Genomic DNA, 13,551 nt, shown 5'->3' on the forward strand with positions numbered 1-13,551 from the left:
GGCGCCTTGCTAGGTCGTAGCCATTGACTTAGCTGAAGGCTATTCTAACTATCTGCTCGGCAAAGGAGCGAGGCTTCGTCAATGTAGTCGCTAGCTACGTCGTCCGTACAACTGGGCGAGTGCTAGTCCGTATCTCGAGACCTGCCTTGTGGTGGCGCTCGGTCTGCGATCCCTGACAGTGGCGACACGCGGGTCCGACATGTACTAGTGGACCGCGGCCGATTTAAAGCTACCACCTAGCAAGTGTGGTGTCTGGCGGTGACACCACACCTTTCGCGGGCAAGTGCTCTACCAACTGAGCTACCCAAGCACGACTCACGCCCCGTCCTCAAAAACTTTTCTAGATGGACGCCAGTGAGCCCCAATCTTATTCTGTTACTCGCTCCTGTGAACGGGAACGCGTTATGCAGATCTTGATGTCATTCGCGTCCATCTAGAAAAGTTTTTTAGAGTTTAACAAATACGATGTTGGCCTGATATATTCGACGATGGCCTTTGGCTACACTGGCTAAAGGATCCTTCCAAGAAATACCAAATTAACATAACCTGAAGATGCCTAAATAAAGCGAAACGCGTAGTGGAAAAATAAAAAACTAAAATTGCAAGCAAGACTGTTTTTAACCAATACGAGGATAAATTACACTTTTGGAAAAGCGGTGCGTCACGATCTCCGTACTGATATCGTTCGGCAATGTTGACGCGTGTGGTGCGAGCGGAGAGCACGTACCTCGTGTAGAGTGTGCGGAGAGCGCTGGGGGCAGCAGCTCCGCGCGCCGCCTTGTTGCGCTCGACGGCGGTCCGCACGAGCGCCACGTCCATGTGCTCGTCCTCCACGTCCTCCGGGGGCCGGCGCTGGCCGGAGGCCTGCTGCTCCGGGGGCGGCACCGTCGTCAGCGCCCAGCCGCCCCCGCCGGCCCTGCGGCCGTGGCCGGCGGAGGCCTCCGGCAGCAGCGAGTTGGTGCTGCCCGTGGCGGCCCGGTGCGCGACCGCCGCCGCCTTGGAGGGCAGCTTCTTGCCGAAGCTGAGGAAGGGCAGCAGGTGGTCCTCCGGGACGTCGCTCAGCGGCCGGAAGTGGTTGTACAGCGAGTCGGACATGGTGAGCGCCGACGCCGCGGGCAGCATCGGGTGGAAAGGCGGCGAAGACGCAGGCGACAGCACCGTGTCCGAGGGCCGCCGCCTCTTGTGGGCCGCCTCCGCCGCCTTCGTCGTCTCCTCATCGCTGTCGGCAACCTTGAACGGACGCCTCTTTCGCGAGCCGGCCGCCCGCTGCTCGCCCTGCGCCGCTCCTTCTACACTCGGCGCTGTAGACGAGGCGGCTTCCGTCGACTTCTGCGGCGTCACTACTGTCGTCGACTCTTGCGTCGGTGCGGCAGTCGAGGATCGCACGCCTCTCACGGACTCCGTATCCTTACTTTCAGCACCGGAAATAGCTTGCCCCGGCCTCCTCTTCCGCACAAGTTTCCGTTCGTTAGAAACCCTCCCGCCACCGGGTCCGTCCCTTTTCGCACCTCTCCTCTCCTCCGAGGAATCGTCACCGTCACTGTCAATATCGTCGTCGTCATCGTCGTCGGAGTGTGACGCCTCCTTGGACGGTCGCCCCTTCCGCTGCTTCGTCGCCTCGTCCTCTTCGCTGCTGTCCCTGGAGCTGTTGGCCGACGACGCCCTGCGGTCCAGTACTGTGTAGGGCGGCCGCCGCCCGCGGAGAACGTACCGTGGTAACGTCGACACCTCCTTATTCTCGCCGCCGCTATCTTTTTCCTCCTTACCAGGCGGCTTCGTAGTATCCTCCTCCGGTGGTGGCAACTGTAACATTTAATAGTCAAATACAATATTTCATGTCCAACGCAATGCTGTGTCCGAAAGCAGAAAGGAGACACAGTCATACACAGAGGGCGCCACACGGCGAGGCCAAGTTCCAGAGAGGCGCAACATACACAACTGGCCATTAAAATTGCTACACCAAGAAGAAATGCAGATGATAAACGGATATTCATTGGACAATTAATTTATACTAGAACTGACATGTGATTATATTTTCACGCAATTTGGGTGCATAGATCCTGAGAAATCAGTACACAGAACAACCACCTCTGGCCGTAATAACGGCCTTGGTATGCCTGGGCATTGAGTCAAACAGAGCTTGAATGGCGCGTACAGGTACAGCTACCCATGCAGCTTCAACACGATACCACAGTTCATCAAGAGTAGTGACTGGCGTATTGTGACGAGCCAGTTGCTCGGCCACCATTGACCAGACGTTTTCAGTTCGTGAGAGATCTGGAGAATTTGCTGGCCAGGGCAGCAGTCGAACATTTTCTGTATCCCGAAAGGTCCGTACAGGATCTGCAACATGCGGTCGTGCATTATCCTGCTGAAATGTAGGGTTGCGCAGGGATCGAATTAAGGGTAGAGCCACGGGTCGTAACACATCTGAAATGTAACGTCCACTGTTCAAAGTGCCGTCAATGCGAACAAGAGGTGACCGAGTCGCTTCCAATGTGCGTTCACCGCGATGTCGCCAAACACGGATGCGACCATCGTGATGCTGAAAACAGAACCTGGATTCATCCGAAAAAATGACGTTTTGCCATTCGTGCACCTAGGTTCGTCGTTGAGTACACCACCGCAGGCGATCCTGTCTGTGATGCAGCGTCAAGGCTAACCGCAGCCATGGTCTCCGAGCTGATAGTTCATGCTGCTGCAAACGTCGTCGAACTGTTCGTGCAGATGGTTGTTGTGTTGCAAACGTCCCCATCTGTTGTCTCAGGGATCGAGACGTGGATGCACGATCCTTTACAGCCATGCGGATAAGATGGCTGTCATCTCGACTGCTACTGATACGAGGGTGTTGGGATCCAGCACGGCGTTCCGTATTACCTGGAACCCACTGATTCCATATTCTGCTAACAGTCATTGGATCTCGACCAACGCGAGCAGCAATTTCGCGATACGATAAACAGCAATCGCGATAGGCTACAATCCGACCTTTATCAAAGTCGGAAACGTGATAGTACGCATTTCTCCTCCTTCCACGAGGCGTCACAACAACGTTTCACCAGGCAACGCCGGTCAACTGCTGTTTGCGTAACAGAAATCGACTGGAAACTTTGCTCATGTCAGCACGTTGTAGGTGTTGCCACCGTCGCCAACCTTGTGTGAATGCTCTGAAAAGCTAATCATTTGCACATCACAGCACCCTCTTCCAGTCGGTTAAATTTCGCGTCTGTAGCCCGTCATCTTCGTGGTGTAGCAATTATAATGGCCAGTAGTGTATTATCCTCAGACACGGTAGGGGACGCATACTACCCGATCTATGTTATAGTTCCGCCTTACGTCGTCCAAATAGTTTCCACGTGGAAACGCGGATATTACCGCAGCCACGGACAGGCCCAGACAGCGTGTATGAACGGTTTATTCGACATCGTGCCTCAAGACCACCTAAGGATTCATCTAGACTTCGCCCTGAAGACCCTAAATGGACAATATACATGTAACACACTCAAGCGCCAAAGAAACTGGTATAGGAATGCGTATTCAAATACAGATATGTAAACAAGTAAAATACGGTGCTGCGGTCAGCAAAGCCTATATACAGGACAACAAGTGTCTGGTGCAGTTGTTAGATCAGTTAATGCTGCTACAGTGGCAGGTTATCAAGATTTAAGTGGGTTATAGTGGGCGCACGACCAATGGGACACAGCATCTCCGAGGTAGGGATGTGTGGATTTTCCCTTACGATCATTTCACGAGTGCTCCGTGAATATCAGGAATTTGACAAAACATCGAATCTCCCGACATCTCTGAGGCGGGAAAAAGATCCTGCAAGAACGGGACCAACGACGACCGAAGAGAATCATTCAAAGTGACAGAAGTGTAACCCTTCTGCAAATTTCTGCAGATTTCAATGCTGGGCCAACAACAAATGTAGCGTCCGAACCATTCAAAACATCATCGATATGAGCTTTCGGAGCCGAAGACCCACTCGTGTACCTTTGCACGACACAAAGCTTTACGCTTCGCCTGGGCCCATCAACACCGACATTGGACTGTTGACGACTCGAAACATGTTGCCTGGTCGGACGAGTCTCGTTTGAAGTTCTATCGAGCGGATGGACTTATATGTATATGGAGGCGTCATGAATCCATGGATCCTGCATGTCAGCAGGGAACTGTTCAAGCTGGTGGAGGCTCTTTAATGGTGTGGGGCGTGTGCAGTTAAGGTGATAAGTCTAGATACGACTCTGACAGGTGAAAGTACGTAGGCATCTTGGCTGATCACCTGTATCCATTCACGTCGATTGTGCAATCCTGTGGAGTTGGGCAATTCCAGCAGGTCAATGCGACACTCCACATGTCCAGAATTACTACAGAGTAGCTCCAGGAACACTCTTCTGAGTTTAAACATTTCCGCTGGCCACCAAACTCCTCGACATGAATATTATTGAGCATATTTGGGATACGTTGTAAGCTGCTGTTGAGAAGAGATCTCCACCCCCTCGTACTCTTCATGGTGTGAATTCCCTCCAGTACCACTTCAGACAGGCAAGTCCATGCTACGTCATGTTGCACCACTTCTGCTTGCTCGCGTGGGTCCTACATGATATTAGGCAGGTGTACTAGTTTCTTTGGATCTTCAGCGTATAAATCGTCGGTTACGTGATTCATGACTAAACCAGTGTTCAAAGACGGATCAGTGAAAGTGAACACTGTACAACATCTACATACATACTCCACAAGCGATTGCACTCTGCATGGCAGAGGGTACCTTGTACGACTACAAGTAATTTCCTTTCGTGTTACACTCCCAAACACAGCGAGGCTAAAATGACTGTCTATATGCCTCCATACGACCCCTAATTTCTCTTATTTGATCTTCGTGGTCCATACGCGAAATGTACGTTGGTGGCAGTAGAATCGTTCTCCGTTCAACTAAAAATGCCGGCTCTCTACGTTTTCTGAATACCGTTTCACGAAAAGAAAGTCGTCTTTCCTCCAGGAATTCCCTTTGGTTTCACGAAGCTTCTCTAACACTCGCGTCTTGATCGAACCTACCGGTAACAAACCTTTCAGCTTGCCTGTGCTTCGATGACCTGCGTGTGACCAGACGCAGCTGTTCACCATGCCGCCATCTTTAGCCAAATGGTGCTCATAATCTGAAGACGGCCGATTACACATGCCGAAACCTGTCATTTTTATAAACGAGATATTCCACCGTTTTGACTGTCTTTACTAATTGATTCAAGCATATGACAGGAACGATCATTCCAAGCACATAGTCTAGTAAAAATGGTGTCTAAAATGTATACCTTAAGAGCTAAGATCACTTTATCAATAGAAAAGTAGTGATTCGCAGTAGCGAAGATGAACAAGAGCTTAAAGCTCTTAAGGTATGAATTTTATTAGTGGCCATGTTTATCAACATCCTAGGTATCACACACTGCAGCCATTCACGTTGGAGGGCCCTCATTCTCCAGTATTTGATGAAAGAAAAAATCAAAAAATTGCGTGACACTCAACAGCGTTAAAAAAGAGTGCTATTACATACTCTGTCTGTGTGGTGTAATGGACAAAAACTGAGTGATCGGATCATGGGAGTTCCACCCCGAACAAATGCAACGAACAAGAACGAGCAAAATGAGATCAGTGAAAAAAAATGGACAGAGATAAAGGATTCACATGTGGGAGATTGTGAGTGCGAATCTCGTTACGTGCATTAATTCTTTTTCATTTCTAAATATCTATCGAAATGACTTTGATCATAATTTTTATTCAGTTAATCGATTTAAGCACAAAATTTTAATTCCATTGCTTTGTCGCATCATTTTAACCATAATATCAACTTCTTCATTTGGTCTCATTTTTCTTCCTATCATTCTCTTTTCATTTGAAATCTTTGGAAAGTGTTTTTAATTAATTTTATGTATTCATTTCTATTTATTTTATTTTGTTTTATCATCCTATTTTTTCGTCCATGTTACTGCACTCCTTTTTATCTATTCCTAATTTTTCTTGAATTTCGTTTTAGTTCTACGTTATTTTTTTCACAGTGTAACAGGAATTTAGGTTACGTTTCGAACGTCTGTATGATGATTACCGTGCAAAAAAATTTGCATATCTTGTAACGAAAAATACATTTTTCACACCTTACACAGTCAATATAAATAGTTTATTTCCTTTTTTGTTTTTTAACTGATTGATTGGAATTTTCAAACAACTGAGTCCTATAATAGATAAATATAATTAAATTCAGCTTCACAAAAATACCGCGTGGAAAAAGAATGCTGTGAAGAATAATGAAATAAATGTAAGAGTTTATACGGTGATTAAAAGTATGTGACAAAGGAATGGAAATAATAAATTACATCTAAATAATCAACTGAATGAAAATAATTATCACAGTCTTTTCGGTAACTTCCCGTACGTGAAGCACTTAAGCTATCCATTACACCACGCACCCAGCTTATGAAAAAGTACATTTTTAACGCTATTAAACATAACCCACAGCTCCGAAAAATTTTTTCGCCAGCTACTCGCAAACGATGGTTCACCAGGGTGAATGGTAGCAGGTATACCTGGTATTTTAGCCTACATGACTGTATATTTGGTTTAAAAAAGTCGATGCCACTACCGGGAACCTCTCCATGTGCGTGTTGATACAAGCTGTCTCAGTGAGCCGTGTGTCGACTCATATCCACGTCTGGGTGACGTAAGGCGGAAGCATAACACAGTGCGTGTTGTGTGCGCCCTCTATGGAGTATGACAGTACCTATGTGGCCTCTCTGGTGACTGGCCTCGCCGTGTGGCGGTCATTCTAGTGTGGCGTTCTTTTTTATCTTCTGGTTGACAAAGTGTGGTGTTCTTTTGTATCTTATGGTGGGCACAGAAACAAACTAGAACACTGTTTAGGTGAACGGCGGCAGATACGATATGCCACTACTTCTTTTGCCTACTGTCCTATCACAAACAGAATTATAAAATTAATTTTCGTTATTATTTATTCTGCACGAAAAAATATTTCAAAATCATCAAACAACAGCTGCTGATAAAATAATTGTTTACTTACTACTTGTTTCACCATCTCACCACATTCGCCTATTACAAAATTGTCTCCTTCTAGGACAGGGACATCTGTGTACAAACTCACAGGTATCTCATTCGGTCCAGTTGCATATATTCCGTTGAGTGACTTCAGTTAACTTTTTGTATTTTGTGATCACTTCTCTCAATATTTGCCATTTCGGTTTCTCTTGCGATAGGTGTAAATACACAAGAAGGTCAGACATCATTTGACTTGACAATTACGGATTAGTGACTGGAATCAGTCAAAATCGTTGGATATCTAGGAGTACCTGTCCAGAGCGATTTAACATAGAACGGCCACAAATCTTGCTGTGGCGCGGAATCGCCCGATGAGCTTTATCTGATATCGTGCACGAGAAGTTCGCTGAAAAACTCTTAATCGCTCGTTTCACCAGTATTGTTCGACGGGTAGGGAACCAAGATGGATCAACTGGTGGAGAACAATCAAAGAAACAGCTGCGCGACTCCTCAAGACATTTGCGTAGGGAGAGTGAGTTCAACACAGATGAATGGGAGGCGCTGCGAGAGAGATGATGTGCTGCATTTGCTGCATTTGACGGCAAGTACCTCTCAGCACGTACAACGACTCCGCGCACCGACTCCACGCGTCACCAATGGAGTCACATAGTCGTCTGAAGTGGTTCAAATGGCTCTGAGCACCATGGGACTTAACTTCTGAGGTCATCAGTCCCCTAGAACTTAGAACTACTTAAACCTAACTAACCTAAGGACATCACACACATCCATGCCCGAGGCAGGATTCGAACCTGCGACCGTAGCAGTCCCGCGGTTCCGGACTGCGCGCCTAGAACCACTAGACCACCGCGGCCGGCGTCTGAAGATGATCTTCCTGCTGTACCGACACAGCCGAACAAGACACAGCCAGGGCAAAAGCACCTCAGGCGCGAAGATGCAAGCTGGTGCCAGTGCCATAACTCGCAACCAACACCACGGGCGGCGCTGAGGATGAAGATACCGACTTCGCCTCGGCCAACCGCCGGCCGACTACTATCCACCAGCTACCGAACGACAACGGACAGAAGCCTACTCAGAAGAGCAGCTCTAGCCCGCTTGGATATAGATCATCATCCAGCGCTGACTTCGACAGGGAACGTCGTTAAGTGAACTCTTAGAAGTGAGCAGACAGTTATTCAAATTGCACTTGCTATGGACTGTGAAGTTTACCTATGATTACTTGCACTTAGCCATTGGGGGCCTTCTTTGTTTTATATTACAAGCAGTGTTGCAGACTCATATTTCAACTAGTTAAAGCCTTTTAACTGATTTGTGTGACTTTATTACTAATCTGTTGGAGCGTTGTAGAACCCTCGTTGTGCTATCGTGTTACCAGACCCTGGGGCATAGCTATGTAATAGTGGCAGGGAGAAACTGTCTTAGCGGTGTACTGCACCAGAAGCCGTTTCACGAACTCACAAACTCGGTCTACGGTACCAACAGTGGCAACTCGACCTCCACAGAACTAACGACGAGGGCTTTAGGAAACTGGCGACGAGGGTTTACAAAACTCCGTATGACTGAAACCGGTTAGCGGAAAAATAACACACCCTTTGCGGTCAAGACTGATCGTGTTTTGTTAAATTACGATAAAAGAATCCTGTTGTTCCAGCTATGACTTAGAAAATTATTAAATATCCTCTATGAGCCAGATCGCTGGTCGATCATCAGCGATCGGCTTGTTATCTTTGGCGCGTCTCCGGGCATGAGCATCTTTGCGTTTTCGGCTGGGGCGCGCGGAACGGCGAGAGGCAGTCGTTTTGGGGCGGCCGGTGAGACTGGCGCAGTTGTGGCTCGGGCGTAACCACATGTGTGATGTCTGTTACGCTGGGCCTTATTGCTAATCGTGAAACTCCTGCGGCGGTTACTGGTTGCCTGGAAGGCATTTCGTATAAACTGTGCCAAGCCTCGCAGTGAGAGGGGAGTTCGGAGTTGGTGTTGGCCTAGATGTTTGTACAAATTGAGGTGCCTGTGTGAGAAGCACGGCGTGGGCCTGTTGGTTGCTTCGTCCTTCTGGCAGCCACCGCAAGCGGATGTTCGGCCGGAATGTCTACTGTTTGTGGTGAGCATAGTGTGAACAAGTTCTCGTGGGATGTGCTCCCGGCCTGACTCTTGAGCTTGTCTTTATTTGTAGGTGCCGACCCCTCGTCTGTTACTGCTTCCGGGTGTCCTGGAAGATTTCATAGCAAATCTGTGTTTTTGTGGCAGTCTGTGTTTCTGGCTCAGCCTCCGCCTAGAAAGAGGAAAGATTTGTGCCTCAACTGAAAGGGGGGAGGGGGGGGGTTCGATTGGACATATTTTGGAATTCCTTAATGCTGTAATTTAAATATATAAAAAAATTGTTCTTTCAGAATAAGCGCATGTTTCTTTGGGACACTGCAGTTCAAACAGGAGTGGTGTAATGTTAATGAGAATTTATTCGTCAAATGAAGTGTATTTAATGTCTTGCAGTTTTCTGGGGCACGCAGCTGTGTTATTGAACTCATTTTGAAGTGTTCTGTCGGGTGAATGACTGATCCCCACTTCAGTGTATTCTTTTGTGTAATATTGTAATGTTTTTTTGGATATTTGTCGGTGGGGGTGTATTGATTCAGTTTTGTTTTTCTCCTTCTTTTGAATTACGCAGAATTGTTCAGTTTATCTGGTTATTGGCTTAACTTGCGCTTCACACCCTACATCAACAGATATTGAAAATTGATTTTCTTATTCCTGTTTAATGTCAGACAGATTCAAATGTAACTTCATTTATGTTATTTGAAATAAATGTGTTGGATTGACCTTAATGAATTATGTGCAATCGAAGTAAGAGACCCAGTCCTACATTAGTGCTTAACGGTGGCGTGTGGTTCGGGTTGTGAGCCCCGTGCTCGGTCCACTCTAGTACTCTCTACGATTCTAGGTTAAACATTGAACTTTAAATTCTCCGTCGGCACCTCATTTGCTTTACACAATTTCGAGCATCATTCAGAGGAAATAAAATATTTCTGTAATCTATTCTATTGCTTATTTCCAGACAAATCACTTCACGAAAGTTTGAACAGACTTCTTACAACTTATATTTTTATTTTCAAGTTCGTTCAGGAAGCGTGTTAACATATTTAATGTCAATTCTGTTATTATTAAGAGAGTCAACAACAAGAGAAAGACGTTTCACTATATGCCGAGATATGAAATTTCATTTCTCATACTTAGCAGCAGCTGTTCGGGAAATATTTCTATTTTCCCTCAAATCAGTAATTAAGTTTTTCTTAACCACCGGAATTACTTTCCAGCAATTATGTTTCCAAAAGTACACCTAACGCTGTTCAATCTGATACCCTATTTCTAGACTTCCCACTCTTCGTTTGGGTATGAAAATTCGGACATAAATCCATTGCGTAATTTCTGAGAGAGGGCGGTGGGGGTGGGGGGGAGGGGAGTTCTCTCCGCTCAGAACATTTGACCAAAAAGAAAGAAAAATTGTTACCGCCAATTCCTGTTCCCTCGTACCACTACCAAATTCAACGGGCAGGGTAGAAATATGAAGCAATGCAGGCTTCGCGACGCGCAGTGCAGTGAACTGTTTTTCAAAGAGTGCATGTACACTACTCGCCATTAAAATTGCTACACCACGAAGATGACGTGCTACAGACGCGAAATTTAACCGACAGGAAGAAGATGCTATGATATGCAAATGATTAGCTTTTCAGAGCATTCACACAAAGTTGGCCGCGGTGCCGACACCTACAACGTGATGACATGAGAAAAGTTTCCAAACGATTTCACACACACAAACAGCAGTTGACCGGCGTTGCCTGGTGAAATGTTGTTGTGATGCCTCATGTAAGGAGGTGTTTCCAACTTTGATAAAGGTCGGATTGTAGCCTATCGCGATTGCGGTTTATCGTATCGCGACATTGCTACTCGCATTGGTCGGGATCCAATGACTGTTAGCAGAATATGGAATCGGTTGGTTCAGGAGGGTAATACGGAACGCCGTGCTGCATCCCAACGGCCTTGTATCACTAGCAGTCGAGATGACAGGCATCTTATCCGCATGGCTGTGACGGATCGTGCAGCCACGTCTCGATCCCTGACTCAACAGATGGGGACGTTTGCAAGGCTACAACCATCTGCACGAACTGTTCGACGACCTTTGCAGCAGCATGAACTATCAACTCGGAGACCATGGCTGCGGTTACCCTTGACGCTGCATCACAGAGAGGAGCGCATGCGATGGTGTACTCAACGACGAACATGGGTGCACGAATGGCAAAACGTCATTTTTTCGGATGAATCCAGGTTCTGTTTACAGTATCATCATGGTCGCATCCGTGTTTGGCGTCATCGCGGTGAACGCACACTGGAAGCGTGTATTCGTCATCGCCATACTGGCGTATCACCCGGCGTGATGGTATGGGGTGCCATTGGTTTCCCGTCTCGGGCACATCTTGTTCGCACTGACGGCACTTTGAACAGTGCACGTTACATTTCAGATGTGTTACGACCCGTGGCGCTAGCCTTCATTCGATCCCTACGAAACCCTACATTTCAGCAGGGTAATGCACGACCGCATGTTGCAGGTCCTTTACGGGTCTTTCTGGATACAGAAAATGTTCGACTGCTGCCCTGGCCAGCACATTCTCCAGATCTCTCACCAATTGAAATCCTCTGGTCAATGGTGGCCGAGCAACTGGCTCGTCACAGTATGGCAGTCACTACTCTTGATGAACTGTGGTATCGTGTTGAAGCTGCATGGGCAGCTGTACCTGTACACGCCATCCAAGCTCTGTTTGACTAAATGCCCAGGCGTATCAACGCCGTTATTACGGCCAGAGGTGGTTGTTCTGTGTACTGATTTCTCAGGATCTATGCGTCCAAATTGCGTGAAAATGTAATCACATGTCAGTTCTAGTATAGTATATATTTGTCCAATGACTACCCGTTTATAATCTGCATTTCTTCTTGGTGTAGCAATTTTAATGGGCAGTAGTGGAGACGCAAGATGTACGGACAGACACAACAGTGAGAACGCCGCTGTAGGCCTGTACACCAGGGTGGCTCCCTCCCTCCAGCTACGACGCGACTCGCCGCCAGCTGCCTAGCTGCACGCTAACTGCACAACTTACCCTGCCGGCGTGCGCGTTCCTCGTCTCGGACGTGAAGAGCATCTCGGCGTCGGCGCCGCCGGCGAGTCTGCGCCGGAGGGCCGCTCGCGCCTGCGCAGTCGCCCGCCGCCGCGACGCCAGCGACGAAGGCGCGGCCGTCGACCGCCTCTGCAGCCGCCGTGCCGCGTCGCTGTCCACTGCTGCGGGAGCAGAGCGCGCCGCAGTCAGAGGACAAGTCACAACGTAGTCGTAACACAGAAAAAGGTCAACAGGGGCTCAGGGACTGGGTGAGAATGTAAGACTGTCACTTGACTACTCGAACACGCTGTTACATCATTCTTTCTTTATTAGAAGTACAAGATTGTACATAAATAAGACAGCTATCAGGATAAATGCATGACGAGAGTTCTGGTCACTCCAGAGACTGGTTTGACGCAGCTCACCATGCTACCGTATCCTGTGCAAGCTTCTTCATCTCCCAGTACTTACTGCAACTTACATCCTTCTGAATCCGCTCAGTGTATTCATCTCTTAGTCTCCCTCCACGATTTTTACCCTCACGCTGCCCTCCAATACTAAATTGGTGATCCCTTGATGCCTCAGAACGTATCCTACCAACCGATCCCTTCTTCTAGTCAAGTTGTGCCACAAACTCCTCTTCTCCCCAATCCTATTCAATACCTCCTCATTAGCTATGTGATCTACCCATCTAATCTTCAGCATTCTTCTGTAGCACCAGATTTCGAAAGCTTCTATTCTCTTCTTGTCCAAACTATTTATTGTTCACGTTTCACTTCCATATATGGCTACACTCCATACAAATACTTTCGGAAAAGACTTCCTCACACTTAAATGTATACTCGATGTTAACAAATTTCTCTTCTTCAGAATCGCTTCCCTTGCCATTGCCAGTCTATATTTTATATCCTCCCTACTTCGACCATCATCAGTTATTTTGCTCCCCAAATAGCAAAACTCATTTACTACTTTGTCTCATTTCCTAGTCTAATTGCCGGCCGCGGTGGCCGTGCGGTTCTGGCGCTGCAGTCCGGAACCGCGGGACGGCTACGGTCGCAGGTTCGAATCCTGCCTCGGGCATGGGTGTGTGTGATGTCCTTAGGTTAGTTAGGTTTAAGTAGTTCTGGGGACTTATGACCTAAGATGTTGAGTCCCATAGCGCTCAAAGCCATTTGAACCATTTTTTGAACCTAATCTAATTCCCTCAGCATGACCCGATTAAATTCGACTACATTCCATTATCCTCGTTTTGCTTTTGTTGATGTTCATCTTATATTCTCCCCTCAAGACACTGTCCATTCCGTTCAACTGCTCTTCAAAGTCCTTTGCTGTCTCTGACAGAATTACAATG

At 47.4% G+C, this 13,551-nt stretch overlaps 1 protein-coding gene across 1 annotated transcript in view; it reads right to left on the reverse strand.

Moving 5' to 3' along the window:
* Window positions 1-13,551, reverse strand: part of LOC124545638 (mucin-19-like) — a 397,435-nt gene that overhangs the window by 56,456 nt on the left and 327,428 nt on the right. The window contains exons 2-3 of the mRNA XM_047124583.1: window positions 12,204-12,382; window positions 728-1,803 (exon numbers count right to left, since the gene is read on the reverse strand). Coding sequence (XP_046980539.1) covers window positions 728-1,803; window positions 12,204-12,382 — 1,255 coding nt within the window. The remainder of the gene's footprint in view (window positions 1-727; window positions 1,804-12,203; window positions 12,383-13,551) is intronic.

This window comes from Schistocerca americana, chromosome 8 (genome assembly GCF_021461395.2).
Source record: "Schistocerca americana isolate TAMUIC-IGC-003095 chromosome 8, iqSchAmer2.1, whole genome shotgun sequence".
NCBI lineage: Eukaryota > Metazoa > Arthropoda > Insecta > Orthoptera > Acrididae > Schistocerca > Schistocerca americana.